Source organism: Caloenas nicobarica, chromosome 4 (assembly GCF_036013445.1).
Source record: "Caloenas nicobarica isolate bCalNic1 chromosome 4, bCalNic1.hap1, whole genome shotgun sequence".
NCBI lineage: Eukaryota > Metazoa > Chordata > Aves > Columbiformes > Columbidae > Caloenas > Caloenas nicobarica.
The window spans coordinates 40,587,136-40,613,812 of record NC_088248.1 but is presented as its reverse complement, the minus strand read 5'-3'; the positions used below and the strand labels follow the sequence as shown (position 1 = coordinate 40,613,812).

The 26,677-nt window shown below is 40.3% G+C and overlaps 1 protein-coding gene across 1 annotated transcript in view; it reads right to left on the bottom strand.

Annotated features, from left to right (window-relative positions):
* Positions 1-21,128: 21,128 nt before the first annotated feature.
* Positions 21,129-26,677, bottom strand: part of GALNTL6 (polypeptide N-acetylgalactosaminyltransferase like 6) — a 442,009-nt gene continuing 436,460 nt past the window's right edge. Inside the window, exon 12 of the mRNA XM_065634412.1 lies at positions 21,129-21,296. Coding sequence (XP_065490484.1) covers positions 21,129-21,296 — 168 coding nt within the window. The remainder of the gene's footprint in view (positions 21,297-26,677) is intronic.

Sequence of the window (26,677 nt, the reverse complement as noted above, 5' to 3'; positions counted from 1 at the left end):
GCACTATTGGCTGAGGCAGGAGTGATCAAATAACTTGCACTCCCTAAAAGAGTAAGTGCATATAGTACAAGTAAAATGTGTGCAGTTTTCTTAAAAAGAGCTTTTGAATTTTTATGAGTGGCTGCATAACCCGTTGTTGAAAAATTTAAATAGTTCATTGTATGCCTCCCAGAAATTGCTTCATCTGATAACAGTGTCCTCTCTGATCATCCAAAGATTTCACCAAATCCTTTCTTTCCTGGAACTGCCCTTTTGTTAGTCTGTCATTCTTTCCCCTCCCTCAAAAAAAAAAAAAAAAAAAAAAAGAAAAAGTTTCATACAGTATAAGTTCTTCATCAGGTTCCAACTCTGATAGCAGGATTTCCAGTTTCCTGGTCAATTATCTAAGTACAGTTAAAGGATTCTCTCAATTCAATTATCCACAATAATCTCCATTATGAAGGCAAGTGTTTCACCCCACCCCCACCATCTATAGAGAGGACCATCAGCATCTATGTTCACTACATAGACTAAGAAAAAGCCAGACCTTTTTGAAGCTTCTGGTGTTGCAGCCTTCTCCCTGCTACTTGCAGGTGTGGAAGCAGCTTCTCACAGTGATCAAACAAGCCTCCAGCACTTTGGGGTAACATCAATCTGCCACTGATGAGTCCTGAGACCTGATATAAAAGGCAAAAAATAGGCTGATGCATTCAGAGAATGGCTGTCATGGTTAAAGAACTTCTGACAAGAAAAGTCCTTAACAAATACCTGCACCCTGCCCAAGTTTATGACTTTGAGGTTCCTCACCTCTGCACAACAGCATATGCCTTCATTACAACAGTCCTTGTATTAAACGTGCCACACCTGGACTCTAAAGAAGTGGCAGAAATCAAGCTGACAAATTCTCATGTAGTTGTCTGAACACACCCAGCTTTCCACCAAGTATAGGCTCAGTGGTTCTGGGGATGATCATCCTGATGAGTTTTGTACCGAGATAGAAAAGATGGTGTTTGTTTTGTTTCTTTTGATATCATAAAGATCTGGTGTCCATTGCTGTTTATTCCAGCTCTGAAGCACTGTCCTATCTGTTTTTTTAAATAAAGTTAGATTGCTAAAGAACAGCATTATGCAGATAGATCTGTACAGAAATGCTTAGCAGATGCATCTGGTTTTCTTCATTCTCCTGTGATGTCATATTTCAAATTCAATATATTATTTTATGTATGCTGCTGACAGTGTTTATTTTTATGACCATGAAACTTCAGTTCTTGTCTATTCTTCCTCAACTCTGACAGTGCCCTGAACATGGCACCGGCTCACTGAAGCAATGAAAATGAAATAAGAGTCATCTTAGAAATGAGTCTGCTTAATGTCAGGACAGAGATTCCGTTGTCTTCTGGGTTTTAGATTTCAGTCTGGAAAATGCAAAAAGATCCTAGGAGCTCTGCAGCATAGCAAGGGAGTACAAAGTTTGGGTACTGTTGTGCTGACTTGGTTAAGCTCTTTGCTTACCTTTCTCTGCTGGCTTTTTGCTTTGCTTTGTGCACTGTCTGATGTGTATCTTTGTCCCATGTTTGCTCAGTGTCGAGCACAGATTAGTCCAGTTTGTTCCTAGAGTGCCTACAGGATGGTGCACGTACTTACAGTCTCTTAGCCCTGGAAGAAGTAGGGACCTCCAGTGCACACACATTGACACACATCCTACTTACCTGAGAGTTTCAATATGTTTTCAATAGATACAAAAAACCTTGCAGGAATTTCAAAAGGTGTATCTGCCCTAATTAGAGTCAGTATCATTTGCATGCCAGATCTTTCCTCATCACATCAGACTGCCCCCCTTCCTCAGTTTTACCCTTCACATCATCCTGCTTCTTTAAGGACACTTTTGAAAATGAGTTTCACGCTCACATTCAATCTCTGAAGCAGTAATGAATCCTGTGACAATTTTTGGTTTCAAACTGGCTTGCACAGCAAGTCACAGCTTCCATTACTGTTAAGTTGCTTAATTCCCTGAGACTCCTTAGGCTGAAATACCTTCATCTCTGAAAATATAAGTCTCTTTTGTGCATCAAATACTATATACTATTTTTTTCTGGTTGTATTTTAATAAGCTTGCATGACTACTTTTACCCAATCATTCTTAAGATTTGCAGGCCAAGATGCTGAATATGTATAAATCACGCAGCTCCAAATACATCAAAGAAACTATATTGTCCCAGGATTTGGCTTCCTCCTTCCCGTTTTACTAGACTTTTCTTCCACTAATCCGGCAAATGCCTTCACCACATCCACTTCCTACTGTACCCCTCTCAATCCCTTTCAATTACCTCCTTCTTAACATATAACCCCTCTGTAATTCTTTCCCTTTAAATCCTTCTAAATCCTATTTTTTCCTTCTTCATTTTTTTTCTTTTAAATTAGCTAATTGTTAGAAGCATTTATAACTCCTTGAAATTATACTTCTGAATGCATTGTGGTATGTTGACTCTAAGGGCTAAAGTTTCTAAGCAGCTTTCAGAATAATGAGATTTGCGTGCATGACTCCCTTGCACTGCTTTAAAGACTTACTCTTTAAAGTTAAAAGATTTTTTAAAAAATCAGTTTCTTTGTGTTGCTGGCTCGTAAACACTATGCTCTGAGCATGCATCCTTTACAGCACAGTTACTCTTTTCAAAGGTACTTGCTGTGCTTGAAGAGCTTCTGAACATCTACCCTTAACATGCAACTTTATAACCTAAGGGTGTGTCACCCGTGGCAGCAGCCAACACATTCTGCAGTTTTTGTCCAGTTTGCCTCCAGTCTGCACTTAGCATTTGCATATATACGATATTTGCACTAGGCACGCCTTTAACAGGCAATGCAGTCTCTTTCTTTGCGTGACCAACATTTCCACTGATAAGTGGAAGCAACTTGTAGATACCTTTTGCAAAGCGTGAGTGGCTGTAAATTGGAGAAATGTAGAGTTTCAGTCAAATCCAAACTGGTGGACTCACATGCCACATTTTTCAAGTCAGCAGTGCCTCAAGTGTTAATCTAAAACACCTGTGTTTTGCAGGCTGGCTTGGTTGCCACAATTGTTCCCGACATGTCACACTCTGTTAGACTTTGTATTATTATTTCACATCAAGCTTCATGACAAGGAAGCCTGCCTAGCATCTAATTATTGCCTGCAGTATGCTTGACCTGGTAATTCGGGTTGAGGCTGCAGAGCCTGAGCCTGGATGCCTTTGTTCACTTCCCCGCTGCTGCAGCAGCACACATGGCTGGGCTGGCTGTGCCAGACAAGGTGGGCTGGCTTCACTGGTTGTGCTGGTTGCTCCTGGAGTATTTGCATTGTCTGAGGTTACCCCGGCACGCCTGCTGCTGTGGGTGCTCTACCTGCGTGCTGTGGCTGGCCATCAATCTGAAACCCAAGGTCATTCTCTGATGTGAACCAGGATGTTGTATTGTTGCTTTTTTTCATCCTTCACCCATATCCCCCAGCACAACCAAACAAGCTCTCATCTTGATATTTTCTTCAGAGCTAATAAAAGTATGTGCTGAAGCCTTTTGCATCCCCAAAAAGCGTGTTATTCTACTGATTCCCCCACAAACCACATTTTGAATTCAAAGTTTTTGCCTTATTGGAAGTTTTTTAGTTAACCAGCTGAGTCTGTTACCAATGAGCTACGTGAAACATAATTACAAATAACTGGAGAATAGGAATGCTATGCAAGTCTCCTGTGAGGGAAGAAAAAGCTATCTTGTACACATATACGTTTTCACACATGGCCTCAATTGCCCTGCCCTTTCCTCATGGATTATGGCATAGTGACTTTATGATGACTCTTATCACAAAGTTACGCACATACCTAAGCCATCATTGGAGAACGAAGGTACTGAGGCATGTACTAGGTCTGTGCTTCATGTGTTTTCACATTGCCTGAAGCTGTGTAAGTGTATTGGCTTTTCCATAATTAAGATGGCAATAACCACTGACGGGATTTAACTGTTCCCGGGAGAAAAAATATTAAACTATTAGCTGCAGACTTCTTAAAGATCCTGGAAAATGCTAAGGTTACAAGAGTAACATGCATTAAAGATAGACATGAAAAGCTGAATGGCAGGTAGGAAGACAAAGCATAAAGTTAAGACTGTTGAGTATTTCCGCATGTTAAGGTGTTTAGAAGGCTTCATTCTTATCTTGCTCTATTTCTTCCTTGTAACAACTGTACTTTTATAATTATTTTTAAATCTTTAAATTCTTAGTATTACAACTTCAACACCTGGTGTATTCTGTAGGTATTTTAAAGTGGTTTTGTTTTGAAGAAAAGGTTTCCTGCATTCAGAATCACCTACATGCTTAGCATGCACTAGAAGTAGAGGAGGCTGCAGTGCTGAGGATGCGGCTGAATCCCCAATACATATTCCCATCCAGCACCTTGTAGTTTATCCTCTTCAAATACAGAAGGATGGGGAGGTTGTTTGTGGGTTTGTTTTGTTTTGTTTTTTCCTTCTTCCTCCTTCGTTTTGCTGCCCAGTGAGGTTACTTGGCATAGGCTCTTTAGGAGAGGCAAAAGAAAGGAGACCAGAGTGAGGCTTTTGTTCCTTGGCTAATGCAGCATTTCAGGTCAGTGAGCCAGGCTGCGCTTGCTGCTTTGCATTCAGCCTCTTCTCTGTATTAACCCCAGCATTCTTATTCACCTTTGAGGGGAAAAATGCTTTTCTTTTCAAAATATTTATCGTTGGACATTCAATTATAGCTTATACAGATTTAAGCAAGTGTTACACAAACACTTGAGCAGTCAAGAGTGAACTCTGGCAGTCATATACAGCCTTAAGCATGACAGGGTGCATCAAAAAATTGCAATTTAAAAAGCTTTCCAACCAGAGGATGATCCTGCCTGGATCCAGTAAATGGACACAACAGTTCCCACAAATTCAGCCTGTCATAATCAGTAGAACTAAGCTGTCTCTGACAACCCCAGACATGGTACTGTAACCAGAACCCCCAAAAGCAGCATGCTGTGTTTTACATCTGCTCTGCCAAGTGCTGGAGGGAGAGAGTGCAGAAAAGAAGCCAAAGGACAGAGATTTTTCTCCTTTTTGATGCTAACTCTCGCAACTCTGGGGCTTTTTCCATAAGGCCTCAGTACCTGCAGCTTTATGAATAACCTCTAGCCATGAAGACTAAAGAAAAATGCAATCTTCCCACACTTGCTCCCCAAGCCCTATCACCCTCCTCTCCCCCCAAAACCCACTGAGAGCTCAAATACCCCTAAAGTCAATGCAAACTCACTAAGAATATGAGGTGAGCTGGTGAATTTTGGATGCTTGCCACTGGCAAACTCTTTTGTCTTTCCAGCTTCAGAGTTGTGCCTCTTCCTCTTTCTTTGAGGATAAAGCTTCCCAGGCTTTCTAAAGGTCTCTGGTGACCTTTTCTGGACTCAGCTGGCTTCGCTCAGCAGGAGGACTTCTGTTGCTATGGCAGTGGGAGACAGGGCCCCTGCTCCAGTCAGAGGGTTTGGGGCATTTCTTCTGAGTTATCACCACCACATGTAAGACAGCAATTAAGTGAAGCCTTCAGGTATCACAAGGATATATACGTGCTGCCTAGGTTATCTGACAGGGCATTTTTCACTTGCAGACAGGCAGCTAGGTGGTTCAGGGAACAAATCACTTTGTTTTTTTGTGAATTTGATAACTCAAAGGTCCATTTTAGGAGCTCTTCAGTGCTTAATTAACTTGATTGTGGCCTGAGAGCACATGCTTCGGCAAGGTGGGTGATGGTGCACCCTGCAAGGGGAGTCACAGCAGCCTTCCCACCGGGGAGGTGGGGACATCCTCCTGCTCTGGCCATCTCCAGAACAGACACTGCACCTCTGGGGAGCCTTGGCACCTGCACTTGAGTTGTCAGCTCCCCCTCTGCTTCTCTGGTGGGCCGATGCAGTACCCTGTGGCTCTTCCAAAAGCAGTGGGTGTTAACATTTCCTTCCCTGTTAAGCACATCATGTTCTTCATTTACGAAAGACAGGAGAAATCCTTAATTATTTAAAACCACCTAGAAAACTTTACCTTTTAGGAAAGTTGCCTGTGCAGGCAGCGAGGTCCCCCTTGCCTCAGCCGTTCAGGCAAAATAACATTTTTCTGCTTGCACAAACCAAACGTTACTGTCACTTTTTTGTATGTGTGACACCAAACCATGTAACACTTCTTCTCATTCTCCACCAGCTCCATCTTGTTGGAGAGAAGTAAGCCCCGACAGGTAGTCTCCTTGTAAATTGTATTTCTTTAAGAACTAGTGAACTCCTTGCCCCTACCACATGAGCAGCTGCAGACACAAACCATCCAGCACTACAGAGCCCAAGTGCCTTTGCTGGGGTTTGGCTTTGCTTACGAGAATGTCTCCATGCAAGTAAGGTCATATTTGGACCTCATAAACAGCTGTTGCCATTACAATCAATAAAGCTTAAAGAGAGGCTTGCAATACAGTTTGGGGACCAGATGCACTCTAAGAACAGCAGGACCAAAGTCCCTTGCACCACTCCGCTCTGCTCACACAACATGGAGAGACCACGGGACTACAGGCATCTGCCCAAGGGCTCTGCATTAACTGGGCTCTTCTCCTCCATTCTTACACCCTGCCACTACCTTCCCTCACTTGTCATTACCTCTACATGATCTTCAGAAAAACAGATGGCGTGGAGAGGTTTATTTCTCCAGCTGATCAACGAGAACCTCTTTTTGAGAGCCAGGGAGAAACAGAAGCACTAAAATCCATTCTCAGTGAAAATGTTCCTGTTTGGTGAATGACCCAAGACCACTGAACTAACAAAGGCAAAGAGGTTAGATTTTCTACCTTGCTTAAAAGGCAGAACACTAATGAGCTTTTGTTAACTCTCTCCAGAAAAGCAAATAAAGGCTATGATCTGTTTAAGAAAATCTAAAAAAATCCACAAGAAGCTAAACATGCCTTACATGCCACATGCTATAAAAACTCAGATCTAAATAACTAACACTTTTGGAAGAATATAAATTCAAAGATACCAGCCAGCCCAAATCTAGCCCTCTTAATTAAAGAAAATTACTTAGCACACAAATGAAAACCTTAGTGAAAAACAAAGCTGTAAGCTTTAAATGCATACACATGCTGAAAAGAAAAAGTCTTAAACTGCTGTTGAATTGTCTGTAAATTGCTGCTTTTCTGGGCAGAGTAAATATTTTGTGATATACTGTTGTCTCTTCATCTAAAATACAAACTGTTTTCTTTATTACTGATATAACACTCATGCTTTTTAAAAAAAATGAGCTGCAACATTTGCCAACCACTGTGCTCAGATACGAAGTAAAGACTACTGTAGCAGGTAAATAATAGAAAAAAATTAGTTCATCTTGCTTCAAAGATGCACTTTAAAAGGGAAATATTTTACTTTAGATTTACCTTGATGGAAACTCTGAGGGGATCTGAAAACGTTATAGACCTTATTCATGGCTAGACTTCCCATAATTTCATCACAATATGCATTGACAAGCCTGTTCTGAGAATCACCACAGCTTCCACCTTTTGGGAGTAAGCTGGCTGAAGGTTATTTCAGTAATGGGTCAGACAAAAGACTCATGAAAGAGAAAGATTTTTTGCATGAAATGGAAGTTCAGCAACATCCCCTATACCAAAAGTAGCTAGCACAAAGGACATGAAATTTCTGGGTTTTGGTTTTCATTTACAGAAGTTGGAATGTGGTAGCTCCTAAGCCAACATGTGCTCTTCTATACTTTGCATTTCTTAATCAAAAAGCTATGTCAGAAAGAAGGAAGAGGCAGGATGTTGTATTCAAAGCTTTTAACAAAGTACTGAACTCTCTTCTAATTACACGCACAAAAATAAAGTTACATGAGAAATGTTTGCTAACCTGCCACACAGCATCACTTTTCGCTAGATATGCTGCCAGGTAATACACATAAAGCTACCTTTTTTCCATCCTTAGCTCTCCTAGGCCATCATGCCATATCACCTATCAGCCTAAGGGACTGCTGATGTTGCCTATACTGAGAAAAAACAAAAAAACAAACAAACAAACAAACAAAAAAGAGAGTCTTCTTAGCAGAAATGGCAACAAGCACAGTAGGGGCACAAATAGCACTGGGCCGGCTGGCAGGCAGGTGGGATGGGACGCAATGCTGTTTTGCCTTTGCTCAGCAAGGTGCACATCGCACTATCAGCCTTGCCAAGTGGCCTATGTGGAGATATGGCAGGCTGTAATTTATTGAGCTAGAGCCCTGAAAAGCAGGTTAGAGTTCCTAGGAGGTCAGGGCCATGGATCTTAGTTTTATAGCATGCTGTTGAAAAGAAATAAACTGAAACTAGCAAATGCAGCCTGTCACAAATTTTTGTAGTCCTGTGTCTATGGTTATTCAAGACTGCATACCAGTTGGCTAGTGTCCCGTGTTGGTACCACATTCCTAAGCTTTTAGGAGGAAAAAAAAATCTGCATTCTCAGTGGATCACATTGCAATTTTGTCTTCCAACCCACCCCTATCTCCCGACCTTTTCCTCTTTATCCCAGCTGCTATTTCAGAAACAGTTAAACCAGAGAGCTCTTGCTCTCAAGTCTAAGCAACGACTGCAACTGATTTTGTAAGCTCCCTTATGGTGCTGACACTTGACTTGCCAACATCAAATAGTTCAGTTACTGACCTAATTTTGGGTTGGCATGGTCTCCTTTCAGTTGTGTGTCCCAGTGCTTGGAGAGTCAGGTTCATGCCTTCTCAGAAGGCTGCAAATGCAGGTTTCTTGGCATGAAAATGGTGGAACCACAGCTGGTCACTAATCACAAGGTATAAACAGGAGCTCCTGAAGCAAAACACCTAAAAAAAACTTCCGAGAGTGAACCTGTAAAGGCTTTATATACTTTTTGGTATGGTCTGTTGCTGTGTGGGATTGGTGAGGAGCTAGGAGAAACAGGATTGTGCAGATGACAGCAGTTCTCCCTGGCTAAAGCCTCCTGTCCTGGTAGTGCTGCTGCTGCCAGCATGGACCCTCCTGGGTCACCTGAAGGGTGTGAGGTAGCCTAAGGAGGTACTCCAGGGGGGATGCCCACCAATGACTGGCTTCCTGCTCTCAACTTGGGTTCTGGGAAGCACTGAGGAGACGAGGATAACAGGGTAGCCCAGATATAGTGTCCATCTGCTCATGGTTTAGGCAGTAGCTACTGAGCCAACCCCTTGGCAAAGGGCTGTGAGTTACTGGCTTGAAGGAACCACTGCTGGGGTTAGTCTCCTGGCTGTGCTTCCTCAGCTATTCCTACTTGTCTGTCTGCTGGGAGCTACTTTCCTTCTACCTGTAAGTTTTACCTCCCTCTGCCAGCATGAAAGTTTACCCTGGCATTTCCTTGAAGTAGAAGCTTATTAATTCTAAATCAGGAGACATATTTAATGGTGGTGAAGGTCACTTAAGAATCGCTTAGGCAGAGAAAATAAAGAAAAATACTGATTTTTTTTTTTTCCCCACTTGTCTCAAAACAAAAAAAAAGAGCCTAACTAGATTAAGCCAAATACAAACACTCCACTGACACCCTCTTCCACTTCCCAAGGCCTCCAGCTGAAGAGGTCACTACAGTCTCCCTTCAAAACCAAGGATGCTACCCTGCCACTGAGCAGGAGTGCACAGCTGGATCGCCTTCCCACCCAGCTGTGGAGCTCATAGCATCGCCAACTGTGCGGACAGGTGACTTCTCCAACTGGCACAGGGAATTACCAGTTGGAGAAGCAGGGATGTAAGTGCCACCATCGAGCTGATGGAGCTACTGCATGGAGCTGTTGCATGAGCTGATAGCGTCACCAGATTTTCATGGTGGAAATTCAGGCTGTGTGCAGCTGCACTCTGCAAGCGCTTCTGAAGGGCTGCTGCTAATGTGAGACTGTATCTGAAGGCTGAAATCTTGTAGCTGCCGCTGACCTCCTCTGTGGGAGCAGCCTCCCTCCTGCACAAGGAGCTGCCCAGCCAGGAGATCACAAACTGCCCTTCCCCATCCGCAGGCATCGCAGAGGAGGGAGCGAGGTGAGAATCATGCTCTTCTCCTTCCAGACTAGCAGGAATACGTGTAGCAACATCTCAGACTTGAAGTAACAGAATAGTCAAAGCAGAAACCCGCTCAGCCTCCTCATCCCTCTTCCCATGCTGAAATGCTGCATTCTGGGCTGATAAACATGCACCAGTAACTACTGCATAACTCCTGTCCATCACTTGTCCCTGCAACCAGGGACAAGCCACTCATTTCAGAAGAAGATACAGTCCTTTCTCCTTTATTTTCTCCCTGTTTTAAGTCTTATTACTCTCCTGATTTGTCCTTACCTGCGAAAGCTCTTTAAAGCTTTTTTCTTGAAGGTTTGCACCTGTTGTTATCAAAGTTAATTAGATAATTGATATACAATTCACACAAGGCTCTCTGCTTTCCCCAGGCTGTGAACTTTAAATGCCGCAAATGGCAGAATCCTTTTTTTTTTTTTTTTTTTTTTAAACCATGTTTAACTTTAGGCTACATTAAAACTAATGCCTAATTGTTTTTGATGTATCTGAAGCACTTTATTGTTCTTTCAATAATAATTTTTCTTTGTTCCTAGTTGTTCCCTTGTCAAGGGTAGTGCCTCATTAGGGATTTAATAGAAGGTTTTGTTATTAATAAAATCCCCCTCACTTGTATTTTGTTTTGTTGTTGTAATCACCATTTCAGATTGTCATCATTCTGGAATGATATTTACCAAGGTTGCTCAGTGGAAGTGACAAGTGACTGTAAGGAATTAGTCCCAAACACTGTGGGCGGAAAGTTTAGGTAATAAATAAGAGTTTGTATTTTTTTTCTTTTTCTTTTCCTTTTTTTTTTTTTTTTTTTTTTTGCATTTAGGGATGCCTTCAGCTTGCATTTGACACAGCACCCTTTTAAGCTATCTAGATGAGGAACAGTCATGTATTTTTAGTGTGTGCTCATAGTTTTCTTATTTTTGCTACTTTTAAGGTTCAAAGGTCTTCAGAAGCAATGTTCACTTTAACTGTTCCCTCAGAAAGCTGCCTGGATACATAAAAATTAGATTGTGTTCAGTTAAATCCTACCACAACTCTGCCACATGCAGTGGATGTCAGGGATGAATTTAACCAACTAATTGAGATCAGAAAGTTTTATGGTAGAGGTACAGGCTGAAGAGCTAAAGCATATGGGTATACATAAAATTCAGTTATAGGGCTTAAAGAGATGCAAATTAAAAAAAGAAAAATAATTCCTTTAAAAATAAATAAAATAATAGGTAATAAGCAACTCTTCCTTCTCTAGTCTTTGAAGATGATTGATTGGCTCTTGCTGTTCCCCTATATGACTCCTGCATTGCAGGTACCCACTTTCAGTAGGCTAATCCTGCTTAGGAAGATGATGTATTGTATAATACATCTTATCAGTTGTAGATGGAAGAAGAACTAGCGGTGCTGAGAATTTCTAGGTCGTTTGGTTGATTGGGGTTTTTTTGGTGTGGAAGGGGACAAATAAATCTCTACTTACATGGCAATTTACTAGAATCAAGTCCTTACTAACTTTTTTGATGCTGCTTTACCACTTGAGGACTGTTATGTGCGTACAACTGTTTTGTCCTCACTTCTGGATTTGCCTTTTATTTAAGTGGCCGTTAGAGAGACGAGTTCTGATATTGCCAGAGTTAACAGTGCTCTTTGCTGGAGAAGACGACTTCGGTTTCTCCTTCTGTTGCTACGACACAGCCAGTGTGGCCGGGGGCTGTGAGCAGCTGTACGGCGCGGGGCAGCCCTGCAGCTGACTGGGCTTGTCCGTCCTTTACCCACTCAACACAGCGAGTTATTTTAGCGGCAGTAGATGTACAACAAATAGAAACATTAATGTGATAGCTTCTGAGAGGTATTTATTCATTCAGATCATGGTAATTTTTTTTTTTTAAACTGTACTTCAGCAACCTTTTACTTCGTATTCTGTCACGTAATACATCCAAATATAAATAGGACGGGTGTACAATTTTTATTCCATAGTTCAGCTTCTTAATTACAGTCTAGTAATTTACAGGCATGTGCTCTCTGTAAAACCTTTAAGCATGTCTTGAAAACATTATTTTAATGCATCAGTAAGTTGGTCAAAGCTTCTACAGCTGTTGTTTAATAAGATCTAAGCCAACTATCTCAGACTAGTCAGCACAGAAGTGTATGTTCTCCTTTTACTTATTAGAATGTATATATTACTAATTATAGGCTATCGTATAATACTTCAAATGCGCACACCTGAAAATATTTTCCCCCTTTTTTCAGAGAGCTATATTTCCTAAATTACAATAACCAAAGAATTTGACCTTAACACCCAGAAAGTTAGACAACTCCATCTAACTTGTTCATTGAGCTCTACTGGCCAGCTACCAGCCCAGCTCATCAGTGGCTGCCTTGCCTACTAGCACATTGGATGGGGATTACACGAAGTTGTCTCCAGCCCTTCTTGGCCCTTTAAAAATAGTTTATAATAGTTGAATTGCCAGGGAATGTTTTGCCCTGAACGTTGTTTAACAGCGAGTGAAGGCTGTAATTCCAGACTCTCAGAAAAGTGAGAGAAATGGATATTTCGCAGGATACCTGCAGGAAAGGGTGTTTATTCACAGAGATGCCTGGAAAACACTCTGATCGTCAGAAAGGCTAGTTGATAAACAGAAGCATCTCAGAGGCTCAGAAGGGACCATAAATTTCTTTTTGCACCTGATGCTTGGCAAACCGTGTGTGTGTTTATGTGGGCTGGACTGCTGTGAAGCATTAAGAGACGCGCAACAGACCAGATCGTCTGAAGAGCTGGTCAGTACTGAGCTGCTTTGGGCAACAGAGTTTGAAGTGGAAAACTAAAGGTCAGGCCAAAGTCAGAAGGCATGTGCCCCTTGCAGGGACAGCAACTGTGGAGAAAGACTCCCAGCTCTGAAGATGAGGTTTGTATAGCCACAGTGCAGACTTGTGTGGAAAACCGGCAGCAGAGCCCTGACGAAGAATCATTATCCTTCCAGGTGTAGATTACCATGATACATTTAGATGTAGAGCAGTACCTGCAATTTGGAGGCTGATATGACAGGAATCAAGGAAAAAAAACTTTCTGGGGGCTTATTTTTCTTCTACATGAAATCCTTCTTCCTTGGTTGGCAATCTTTTTAACGGTGCATTTGTATGACCTTCACACTGGTACTCTGATTTCCCACGAACCTGTTTAGTGGAGGGACAGGGTGCAGTTTCTATCCATGTGTTCTGGTTACAAGCAAATGACTCCAGAGGTGTATAAAAACAAATAGGAAACAAATGAAAGGGTTCTCTGCTAACAGGAAAGAAAAGGTGATGTTTTACTGCCATCTCTGCAAATGCAGTTTTGACAATAAGAATCATAGGGACATCTTTTTATAGCTATTAACTTTGCTGACAGATTGGAGAATAAACTGGAGCCCTGTGCAGCTGAAAGCAAAAGCTGCTGCAAGGTGGACAATTTCTTTTTTTGGGAGTTTTGCAAAAAAATTCCTTCTGATTCTCTGCAGCTTGACTAGAAGTTAACATGTACCATGACCTGTATCATGCATTCATCAGAGTCTATATGTCCATTTCAGATTTGAAATAATGCTTTCAGTTAAAGTTGTTATAACCTCTTGGTTGCTTATACGAACCACATTTTATTGTAATTCTAACTAAGTTTCCTATATCTACATTAGCTCAATAATGACAATCACAAGTTAAAACCTGCTTACCAAGGAGAAGTTCATTTGCTTCTAAACATTTGTAAGAAGCGTATCCACTGAATAAGATGCTTCTGTTCATACATATTCTCCTCTCTGAGTAGCACTGGATTTTGAAGATGGGTGAGAAAGTACATCAACAATGACATTTTCTCCATCAAAGATGTTTGTCTATCTGTACTATGTGCTATAACTCTTCCACAGACAAAATTTGTAGTGAGACTGACCCACAAGGATAGAAATTCTCCCTTCTCCTTGGGTGCCTTTCTCCTCCCTACCCCTCTGCTAGCACAAGCTGCAGCAAGCAAAGGGCTTGTGGTTTTGCCAAGTCAAGATCAAAGCAGCCTCAGTCACTCATATCTTGAGGATGGGATCTGCAACAGCAAAAACACCTCTCAGCACAAACCAGAAAGGAGGGAAGAGAAAGGACCAGTGTTCTGGCAGGATCCTGCAGATGGGGAGCCAGCAGAAGGGAAGAAAGGCCAAATTGGAAAAAAGGATAAAGAAAATAACTGAAATGGATAAAAAGAGGTGAACGCTGAAAGGAATCAAGAAGGCACAGCTATGCTGTTCTTTTTTTAAGAGCTGTATTTGATGTTGGAAGATAAACACGCATTGTCTTGATCCACATAGGGAGTAGGCAGAGCTACTTTCTACTGATCTGGATTGACATTTCCTGGAAAATTTAGCTGAACATTTTCCTCTTTCAAAAAGCCTGAGAGGCAGTGAAATATTAATCTGAGGTAATACAGTGACCATAATATTTTGCTTCTACACACTATTCACAAAGCATCCTCAGGAACACACATACACACCTTTGGTGGAAAACTCAGTGCTGGCTTAGTGTCCAGCAAAGCTTTGCTCTAATTCCACTCACGATCAATACATTTCAGATTATGCAGTTCTCTTTATTCTAAATTTAAGTCCTTTGCAGGAGGGGGTGGAACTGATTGCCTCTCGGTTCCTGAATAATTGTGATGGAAATAAACACGCAAACCTTGGTATGAGGAGGTATCCAAAATTATCAGTGGCTGACCTTTGTAGGTCATGCTTCCTTCATATCCAGAAATAAACCTGATTCCTGCCCCTTCCCTTTTACCACCTATTTCCTCCTTCCTTTCTCAATTAAACTGCCATCTCCTAATCTCACCATTTGGCCTTTCACCTCTGTGCAAGCTCATGACTCCTGATCTTCTTAATCTAGGATCATTACCATCAATCACTTTTAGGCAAGTGAAACCTTTTTTCACAGAGAGATGACAGGGGCCTACTGATCTTTTAGGCTGATAATATTGGTTTAGTTCTGGTGCCAGTTGAGGTTTTTGACTAAACTGTGCCTAGTGGTGTTTTGTGCCAATTAGAAGCTCCAAGCTGATCAACAGAAATTTGCTTGGGCTGCGATTCCTTCCAGCTTGAGTCATTTAACTGGGAGAGGTGAAGGATTAACTTAATTAAATCAACTAATACTTTGACAAAGCATTAGGGATACTGCCAAGGTTAATAAGGGCTAAGGTTAATGAGGACCATTTTCCTTTCCTATGTCTCAATGTCTTTTAGATACCATCACTCGCCAGACTTCCTCGCTGCAGCTCTCCTCACCTCTCTTACGCTGTCTATGATATGTCTCCATGCCCCATTCATTTGCTTCTCAAAAATGGGTCATCGCCACTTTTTCTGCATTTTCTGTGGAGTACGCAGACCTGATTATTCCCTGGAGCCGGGCATCTACCACAATGGCCACACAAGAGAAGGAGGTTTCTCTTTGTGTATAATTAACCTGCTCGACAGTGCTGTGGACAACTTTAGGTAACCACAAGCTCTTGCTGTTTTAACCCATGTCCTCTTTGTTCCCCTGTTGTCTGCACTGCTTTCTTAAGGATCACTGAAGCACCTACAGCACTATCAGGTCCTGTAAAAAAAGGCAACAATAATGGGAACTTTATAAACAGCTAAGACTCTTAAGGCATGACTGCAACGTTTGAGTGCAATTTTTTCAGGAACTGTTCTTAGAAAGTGATTTTTTTTTTTTTCCTCTGGCACCATGCTGTCCATCCACTGTGCCAAATGATAGCGCATCATTTTCAGAAGTCCTGCTTCAGGGGTAGTACCACTGATATTACTCATACACCGAAAGAACAGAAAGCCATTGCACAGAGCAAATGCATTTTCTGAATGCTGCTGAAGCCTTCAGGAAATGTGATGCATTTTTTTGATCATCTCTAGCTAAACTTTTTCATTGTTTGTTTTTACACAGGTTTCTTAGATTTTTTTGGAGGCTTTTTTTTTTTCTCTGTTTAGATTTTCTTCAGTCCAGTGCATTCAGAATTATAACAAGGAAATACAAGATTTCAGGAGACCTCAAAACAGATTTATATATTACACGTGGCTAAAAAAAACCTCATCAGCAACTAACTATACAAATTCACTAAAATTTGATTTTTTTTAAAGAGTAAAAATCTTATCTAGAAAGTACTATACAATAAAGATTTACTAAACTATATTACTTATTAATGCAAAATTTTCTGGTCAATGGATACTATTTTAGGACAAGAAGTTTAACAAAATCTCTTAGAACACTAGACATAATAGCCAGTTTTGGGGTTTTTTTTGTTACCTTCTGGCTTATTCCTGATCGCTTTTTAGAGGTCTTTCAAAACCTTACTTCAGACAGGGCAAGATCCTAAAAATCTTATGTAAAAGCTCTTTTGGACCCTTGTGTTGTTGCTAACAGGCTATATAGACCAGATTTGGAAGGCAGTTAAATTAATTAATGAACTTTCTATGCCTAATAGCAGCTATAAAAAAAGCTACTTCTGATCAGCTTTTTTGTTTTCAAGGGTTTTGAAATGGTTTCCCTAACAACCTTGGTGGATTAAAAAACAAAAATAAATCCATTTTCATATTCTTTTTAAAATGTACATCTTGTGTTCTCTTGAAATACGCTAACAACATTAAAGATTGATGCTCTTTAAACAGAAAATGGATCCACGGCTGGTGACAGCCACACTGAAAGCCTCCCAGTACTGCCTGCTGAAAATGTGCCATCTCCAATCTGTCTGGGTAGGTTAAAAAGGTCCCACTCACTCAGTCCTTTGCAGAAGTTATCAGTAACAACGTAAATTAATTCCGAGGATGATTTTTTTTTTTTTTTTTTTAACAAAAGTGACATCTTATAGAGGTGCAAACCATCAAATCAATTTGGTTAAGCTGTTTATATACGTTTCTTCTATGATCACCTGTGGCATCTGATTTCACTGAGGTCATGGAGACATCGATGCCTGGCAAATTGCCAGTAATCGGAGGTTGTTAAGTGCTTGTCAGCTTCCTTTCAGCTTAGTCTATCTTTATCACGAAGAAGACCTAGGTTCAGCAGCTACAGACCATTTATTCACAAACTGATAATACCCAGGAAGTACGCATTAAAATATCCATAATGTTGCAGAAACATTTGTTCTAAAGCAGTCTCATTTTTCTGAAATGAGACTGTGCCCAGTGACAAGTGAAGCCTTGCCGTGCCTCTGCAACACGGCTGCTCTCCCACACGTGAAATGCTTTGTCTCCCAGCTCCCCCTCTCTCCTTTAAGCCCTCTCCCCCAGGGCTTCTCTTCAGTTTAGATTTTGGAATATATGCAGGGAAACTCATATGATTTTAGTGTTTTAGTTGCACTTGGTGTTGATTCCAGGTTTTCCAGATGCTCCCTCCTGTGGCAGTAGTCTGCTGGCCACAAAAAAGAGTCAGATAACCTTAAACGGAAAAAGTTTAGGGTAGGTGCTGATAAACTCTTAAGATACAAAAATCTTCTTTTCAGACACGTTGATTAAAGCCCACTCAGCCATAAAATAATTAATTGGAAAAACCTGAAGCAAGTCATCAGTTGGGGCATATTAACATAGCTCCACTGAAATGATGAGTCCAGGTCTGTTAATGCTACCTGTGCACTAGATTCAAAATATATTCAGAACTATCTGGTACTAAAAAAAAAAAAAAAAAATCTGTGAAGAAACTCCATAGCCTTTTGGAGAAATGCATATTAAAGCTAAGTGCTCCTAGTGAAATATAAGAGGAAGCTACATCTGTCCATCCTATCAAGTTTTTCAGATTTTTCTTGGCTGGAAAAGATATGGTTGTAGGAAGACTTAAAGAAGTTCCGAATGTTAAATTAGTCATGAAATACTGTTATCAGTGGAAAGCTTTGGAGAACACCCAAGACAGAATTCAATTTAGAGGTAGGGATGATCATTTATTATTAATAAAACTTCCTGTTGAAGGAGTCCTGTGCTTAGCAAGTCATAACCATTTTGTGAATCCATCATCCCAAACATTACAGGAGCAGAGCTCTGAAGTACACTGTCCCTAGGGCCGCCCTATACCCACAGTAGCAGGATTGCAGTTGGCTGTGGGGAAGCTGCATGCTAGCTTTTTTTGTCTCAGTTTTTTAAAAAAGATAAAATTGCTTAAGCTGAAAACAGCGAGACAATAATCTTCACCATCAGTCTAATGTGTCCTATATCTTTTTTTCTGTGCAATTCTGGTTATACTAAATATTTGTAAGATCAGTCCACGAAGTGAAAACAAACCTCTGTCCTCCATCCACCTCTTTCCACTGGTCACATACACATATGTACACACACATAGATATGCATGTGTGTGTGTATTTCTATGCTGCACTGTAGCAAGTTCTTATTAAACTTTCCTCAAGATATGGACTTTCATTTAACCTTTATATTTCCAGATTGATCCAACAGTTGCTCACTGTTGACCCACAACAAACTACAACACATTTTTCTTATGTTTTACCTATAAAACCTAAAAACATTAGGTAGATCGTATTTTTTCCCAGAACATCTGAATATTAGTTACGTGGATTGTTTTCTGACAAGGACTGCTAGATCTTACAATTAGTGTCCAGCTATGAATAAGGAGGTTTCCTTTGGCAGTGCAAGATGCTGTGCAATATTTCGCAATGAGGGATATAAAAGGCATAGAAGTTCTTTGCCACAACAGCAGCCATTGCAAAATGAGACCACTGAGATGCAGTCAGACACTGAAGGATATAACCCTACCAGTCTGTGCATAACATAAAATGCTTAGCTAGTTTAGCAATTCTCCTATGCCTCTATTTTGGGCATGCAGTGTTGCTTCCAGGACTTTGACAGTTCGGGGCCACTTACAATCAGCAGCTTGAGGGCTGTATTTACATTTTAGGCAGCCATTTTCTTCTTTTTTCCAAATCCTCTTTCCTCATGTTCAGGCTGCAAATAAATGATGCTACAAGCACTGCACCTGGGAAGGCTGACAGTCTGCAGTGCCTGCTCTGGTTCTGTGTACTGGCAGCTAAACAAATCTGAAGTATCCTCATGCAGTAGCCTTCCTGCTTCTGTTCCCGAGTGCACCATATCTTCAAATTAAATTTAAACAATACCCAAACAAGCTTGCTTAATTTAAAATCATAAAAGGAGAAGCCTAACTCTATTGTTACAGTTCTTTCAGATTACTTGAAAGATCTCCTTACTAACTTGTAGCAATTTGTCAATGTATTTCACAATTTTCCAAGTGCATGCATCCTGAATGCTACAGGATCTCATTCCCCCCCTAAAAAGTTCCTATGACCTGCAATTTTGGATCTTAATCCACAGCTACAAGGTGCTGCCATAAAACAGCACATAGTTACTGGTACTAAGACCATTCTCTGGATGCAATCAATGCTCTTTGTGCATAAACACAGCATAAGGAGGAATAAACAAAACACAGCCACCCTACTCCCTCAAAACAGAGTAGATTGCACATCAGGATTTTGGTTAGTCAGCCACCTCTCCAGCAATCGGAATAAGCAACTTAATTATTTTTGGAACCTGAAAGCACTGTTACAGCCACCTCTTAGAGGATATGATCTATCTGCATCTATGGTGCTTTCATCTGTCAATTCATCTTCCAAGCAGAAGCAGGCCATGTATTTACTTGATACGAACTTCTACTTCTTCTTACCTTGAAAAAATATCAAACCTGTACGTTCTATTCCACATGAGTATTAACTGATTTCTGCCAGGAAGAACCATAGCCCCCCAAACAAGTTTTAGAGGCCTCTCGTGCCAAGACCATGATGGGTCTGAGGGACACCATGGGCCGTAATGATCATCAGCGTGACAGAAGTCTCTCTTATCCTGAATTGTGCCTGTGCCTAAAGTACCAAAATATTGTAACATTTAACTTGTTTGCACTTCTTGTTTCTGCTGTCATGAGATCTACAATGCCATTCACTTGCTAATTTTGGAAAGTTCATGTGATTTCCATCATAGATTTCAAAAACTTTGAAACCACCCAACTATTTTCATGTCAATTTTTCTCTCCACTCTTATCTGTCAAGAGCACTGCAAGATCTCTTAAGCTGCACTGCAGGGAGTCAACACACTTTTAGGTGATGGCAGTGTACCAATGTTAATTTGACTAACCTAGTTCAGCGTGCAGTATGCAATTATTTCCTACTCTCCTGATTTTTTTTTCTCCCCAGCCTACATTTAATTTAATTTATACTTTGGTAAGGATTCTACCTTTAGAAAAGATAGCTAGTCCACAAGCCCTCCATTATGCTGCAGCTGCTGCTGTTACATTTGTCACTGAAAAAAGAAATCTCACCTTGTGTGACAATGGGATTTGAATCACAATTACTAAATATATCACATATAGAAATTTGATTGCTTTTCTTTTTTTTTTTTTTTTCCCGAAGAGGGGGAATGTGAGGGCAAAACCTTACAGTTTATTTCATGCTTCACTACAGTGTAATTCTAGACCCTAAGATTTCTGCCATTCCTACTTCGGTAATGAATGGAATGCAAAAGGGAGGTATTTAAAATTAATTGCAGCAGTTCTGAGGGTTAAACCTGCTTAACCCAACCTTTTATTAAAAGAATGTCAACAGAGCATATATCTTGTCTAGGGAGTGCTGGGACATCATTATTCTTCTACCAGCATGTTTAGTTCTTAAACCTGGGATTTCTTCAGGTTCCTGTAGCCGTCATGCACACCATATACCCATCCCAAATTAAAGTGTCTGTTCTGAGCTACTCACTACAGCAGGATTTGACCTGAGAAACTCTAGAGTTTTGTTTTACTTTATTAACTTAGAGTACTTTTAAACAGTTTTTAAACAATTTTTTTTTTTCCCTTGACCGGCAAGGGAATTTTCAGCCTGAAGTTCTCAGCAGCATCCGGTGAGGCTCTTGGCCAAGTTCTTCAGATACTGTACATCCACAAGGACAGCCTGCTGGCTCTTGCTGTGGCATTTTCTTAATCCTCAGAACAGACTTCCTGGATCTAGGAAATTTAATTCCTGACTCCTTCGACCCAGATGCTGACAAAAATGTATTCTGCAGTCTGTACGTAATTGGGTGTGTTAATTTGTTTTTTTTTCTTTCTAGGAACTGGCCTTGCTGTTAAATTTTTCTAAAACAGTCATATTAGTATGTTCAAAAATCCACTGTTGAGTTTCAGATAAAGGATCACATCTGTTCATGAAAATCTTCTTCTCGGCTGGGTTGCAATCTATGCAGCTGCCGCTTACTGGATGGAACAAAGTTTTATCCTACAGGAATGAGAAAAAGATAGAATTAAGTCATCGGAAGTGTTCTCATTTTACAGAGTATGGATTAACACAGCCCTGTCTGAGAAGATTTTGTGGTCTCTGTGCACTAACCTTGTGTAATAACCACAGCTATTATAAGGAAGCTGTAGAGAATGGAGTGGGTTTTTTTCCCCTTGGGTTATTATCCATCATGAAATTGGGAATTCAAGAAAGAATGAGGTGACATCTTCTGGTCTTTAACTACAACCACGTAATATAATAAATAATATAAATATCTAAACATAATATATCATAAACATAATATAATAAATACAATAATACAATATAATAAAATATAATAAAAATTATAATGGCTTTTAATAACCTTTGCATATCATGTGCTTGCCTGCACCCCATTTAAATGTCTGAACCTGAGAAGTGTTGGTTTGGTTTTGTTTTGGTTTTTTTTTGGTTTTTGTTTGGATTTGTTTTTGATAGTTTCTATTGTGCTTCTGGGCAGGAGGATCTGCAACAATCTGGCTGGAAAAAGGATACTCTTAAACTTGAGAAAGATGTTAAAAATGAATCATTAACTGAAGTGGTGTGATGGACACAGACCCAGGACTGATGATGTCCGTTCTCACCCCACAAAATGCAGACTTTGCCTATGGCTTCGGCTCTCTCCTAATAAGAAGGAAACCCTAACACTGCTTTAGCTCCCTAGGGAGATTTTGTGAGGATAAGCATGGATTAAGTTTCTTTAAAAAGGATATTTATGATTATTAGTTTTTTTAATTTTTGCTTCGCAAAACTGGAGCGAATTGAAAGTAACCTGCTAATCTTTGTAAAGCAGAAACTACCCAGATGAGCAACTGGTATTTGTGGGTTGGATAGTTTCAATGTATATAGTTCATGTAGGCGAGCATTTGAGAGACAGATGTGGGAGTGATTAGATGGTCTGAAAGTTTCCAGGGACTATACGCTTACTGTATCTGATTAAATAAATTTCAGATTGCTCCTGGTAAACCCCATCCAGGCTTTTCCCCTCCGTGCCGAACATGCTCTGCCAGTATTTTAATACTAATCCAGGATGAGCCTCCTTGCCCAGTTTGTGAGAGGAGGAAAAAAAAAAAAAGAAAGCTACTTGTCAAATTGCAATTGATTAAAAACTCAGAAAAGTGTTCTGGGTGCTGAGCAACAATCATACAGAAACGTCAACTAAAAATATCCCACATTTGAAAAACACGTTTGAAGACAAAACCAAATATAATACAATAAATAAACAGTAGCTTTTTAAAAGCACTTTTGAAAAAGAAAGCTTATTTTATTTTATTTTTTAATTTAGGAAACATGAAATTGATTGATTTTGAGGGCTGTGAAACACCAGTAATGTACAATGCTCTTTTTAAAACATCAATATATGCAACAAAGAGCAAAGTCAAAAGCATCATGTGCCCTGGCTGAGGGTGATGGTGTTACACTCGCCTTTCACAAACGCAGGTTTTCACCTCCAGCAACTGTCCTTTCCCCAAAACAGCGGGTAAACACCTGCACACACAAGACTGTAATTCAGAGAGATGCCATCAAAACCGACAGCACTAAACCACATGGGTTGAGGCATTCTTGCTCTACGAAGTGAGCAGGTTGGATAACTCGTCTTGCAAGAAGGGTCTAACGGTACCATGTACAAAGGGCTGCCATGGCCTTGCTAGGAGGTGGGCTTGCAAGAACTCCCAAGCACCCTACGAGGTGGTAGAGGCACCCATTTGCACCTTGCCAGCTCCTCCTGTCCTTCTGTGAGAGACTGATGGAACGGCACTGCCTGAAATGAGGACACAGTGACCGTGCCGTGGCCACCCCGCCTGCTGTGGGACCTTGGAGGAAGGTGGCATCTGGCTTTACTTCTGTCATAGTGGGGCATGAGGGTCAGCCAAGCTACCAGGAAGCTGAAGCTGGAATACAAGAAGCTTTAATAGGATAGCTGGTACCAGAAGAAAGGAAACTACTTCAGTACAAAAAGCATACTATGAAAAACGCTCCAGCCTTTCCGAAGAGAGCTGGCAGTCTTTCTTCTCACAGAAATATCCAGGGGATGCAATTTTTGAGCGAAGCATTGTTAATGCTTTCTTTTAGAAAGTCTGGTTATTAGGAGAGAAGAGAGCCTTTTAAGAACAGGGACACAGTGTCGCTCTGGAAAAAACTTCTGGCTGACTTAACCATACACAAAGGCCTATTAATTTATCATCTCAAGCTTACACTGACCTGAGGTCAAAGCCTGCTGCTCTTATGGATTTCAATGGAAACAGGCTCAGGACTTTAAGGGGTAACGGTTCTGTGCATCCCAGAGAAGAACTTTCCAAAAGAAATATAGAAATTCCTCTTTACACCAATATTAAAAAGCCACAAGAGCTCTTGTGGGGACTTGTCTAACATCTGAAAACAGTAGAGCAATTCTTTTTCTTCTGTATGAAGGCAAGTCTGAAGATTATTTGCAGAAGGAGAAACTTCTCCATAAGATAATGGGCCTCAACAGTTCAGGGGGTTGGTAATGAGACACAGAGCCTTTCATTTCTTCTAGGTCACTCCTATAACTATGGCCAAGGTCAATAGCAACTGGAAGTCATTATCAGCTGGTGGCTGCAGTAGTTTATCTAAAATTAGTTGGTAGCCCCTGTGCAGTTTCAGCAGGACAGATGTCCATATGATAAAAGCTGCTATCACAATGACATGTCTTCGCTTGTCTGAGGAAATAATCTATGTACCTACTGTGTGAAGAGTGAACTTACTCTTACAGTTTGTCCCTGAAGCTGTCAGGAGAGTCTGGGCAAACCACGCTGTTCTGGGCATGGTTTTTAATGTTGTCAGTCTAGCACCTATCATGATCACTAGGCTCAGGGTAGAATTATAATATAATGAAATCGATTTTGCACAATTGTTTCTTTCTAAAGACCTACTAAATCAGACCCCTCTTGGATACTTGTGCTCTGCAAATAGCACTAATGGGACTAGAGCACATAAATTGAATCATACTTTATCAGAACCAATGTATTACCTACTAACCCAGAATGATGCTACATTGAAAACCAGAGGTGTATCCCTTCACCAGGAGGAATGGAAAGCTGTAGGCACTGTTGATTTTTAGCTCTGGTGTGCTTAGGAATCTCAGAGTCAAGGAAATGGCTTTATCTTAGGAAGCCACTATTCTCCAAAATCTTGAATAATTTCAGCTTACTTATATTTATCTATCTAATTTCTCACATTGCTCCCATCATTGATGTCATAGCCCCATTAAGGTGTCAGGATTAGGTTTTTTCCAGTATTAAGCTCACTTTATTCTTTTTCCAACCCACAGTAGTGTTTATGGTATTACTTGGGTCCATTCTACTCCATCACTTCTTACAGGGATTTCTTAAAGTTATACTTGGCTGGTTTGGATTGGTTCTAAAAAAAATTCAATTATTTAATATTACAGACTTACTAGACTTTCAAATACTTGCTTGTATGTATAACAGTTTAACATGTAGCCATATATGTGAGTAGCTGTATGGGGATAAGAATAGTTCTTTGACAGATGTTTATTAGTTATAGTTTTGGTTTCATTCATCTGAAAAGAATCCAGTTTGCATGCACTGACACTGCACTCAAATGAGAAAAAGTGCAGGTAATGGGGATAAGCTGGAAATCTTTTCAGAAGAGCACTCCTTTCCCAGTGTAAAATATTCATGTATTCTACTTGCCACTAAAATATTTAAGCTGTTTTTGTTTGCCAGTATCCAAATACCAGTTTTTAGGGTTTCTATGCTATAAGAATATGGAATATTAAAACAGTGTCTGGCTTCAAACTGTACTTGCAGCACTTCACAGCCCTACTTCTTACCAGTGACTCGAGGATGCAAATCATCATGAGAAGAAACTCACCCATAAAAGCATAAAAACCACTTATCTTCTAGTTTTATAGGAACATGTATGACAGCATGGTAAGAAACACTCCATATCAAGCATCTTATAAGATACTAACAAACGAGGTCATTTTTCCTAAAACATGGGAAGAATTATTGGCAGGATGGATATGTGACCATTAGGAAACCTGAGCATCTCTAAGTGGTGCAGAGAACAGAACAGAGTTGCTGACCTGCTCCCTGTTTTTTAAAAGGAGGCATTTCTTGCTTAACCAGACTATTACTCTGATTTATTTTGGGTGCAATTTTAGTATTATACCATCCTCTAAGTAAAGGGCTCTAGTACAGATGCAGTTAAACCAATGTAACATACTTTTCTTGTACATTTTTTTTCTGGGCGGTGGGGGAAACGCTATAATACCTATTGCCAAGATGTTTTCAAAAATAGATAAGGATTATATCATTAGGATTTTGGAGGTATAGCTCTAAGGTAAGTCTGCCACATATCTGAGAAAACAGACTGTGTGAAACAATAAAAAACTACTTACTGTGTAGCCAAACTAAAGCTAAGCCTAAAGTAAAACATGTATACATAATTCTATTATTCCAATGCAGTTTCTTGCTTTGAAGGTTTATGCAAACTATTCGGCTTCCTGTCAGGCTGGTATTATAGTTAAGGCTGTGTCAGTACTTCCATCATAACAAAATTTTGTGGTGTTTCTTGCTGAGATGGAAATGCCTGTCTTGCATTGAGAATTTTTATATGAGCCCTGTCAGCCTTCCGGAAATGAAAAATGAAGCTGTGCAGCAGATTTAATAAAACTCGCACTGCGTTGTTGTTTTTTTTTTTTTTCCAAATGTCATTTTTTTTTCAGTTACCTGCTGTATTCTGTCCACATCAAAGGTGATGAGCCTTATACAGGGCAGCTCCAGACCTGCATTTTGTCTTATGAACTGGCTACATTAAGCACCGACAAAGTGCTAAAGGTATGAAAGCTTCTTTCTTGCAGCTTGGGTAGGCAAAAAGATAAATTGGAAGGGTTTTGAAGCAAGAAAGTATTATTATGGCATCATAAAGCCAGATATGCAGCAATACAGCCATGACAATTTATGTCCTCTAAATATCTGGTCCACACATTCTAATTTTTATTACAGGTAACACCTCAGCTTCAAAGGGATTACACCAGGAAAATCATGTGGTGGATCTCCAATTGCAATATAAGTAGGCTAAAAAGGCACAGGGTAATAAGGAGGCACTCAGGAAAAAGGGTCAGGGCAAATTTATTTTTAATGGTTCTGAATTACTCTTCTACTATATATAATTTCAAACTAAAAAGCAGTATTGAGGTTTATCTGTCAAAGTCAAATTCCTGGCACTTTGGCCTCATCTTAAGCAAGGTGGTGGGCAAGGCACAGTGGTCACAGAGAAGTGAAGGATGCGTGAGAGGAATCCTCAGCGCTTCAGAGATATATATGTGCCTATCCTGCATGGAATATAGATTT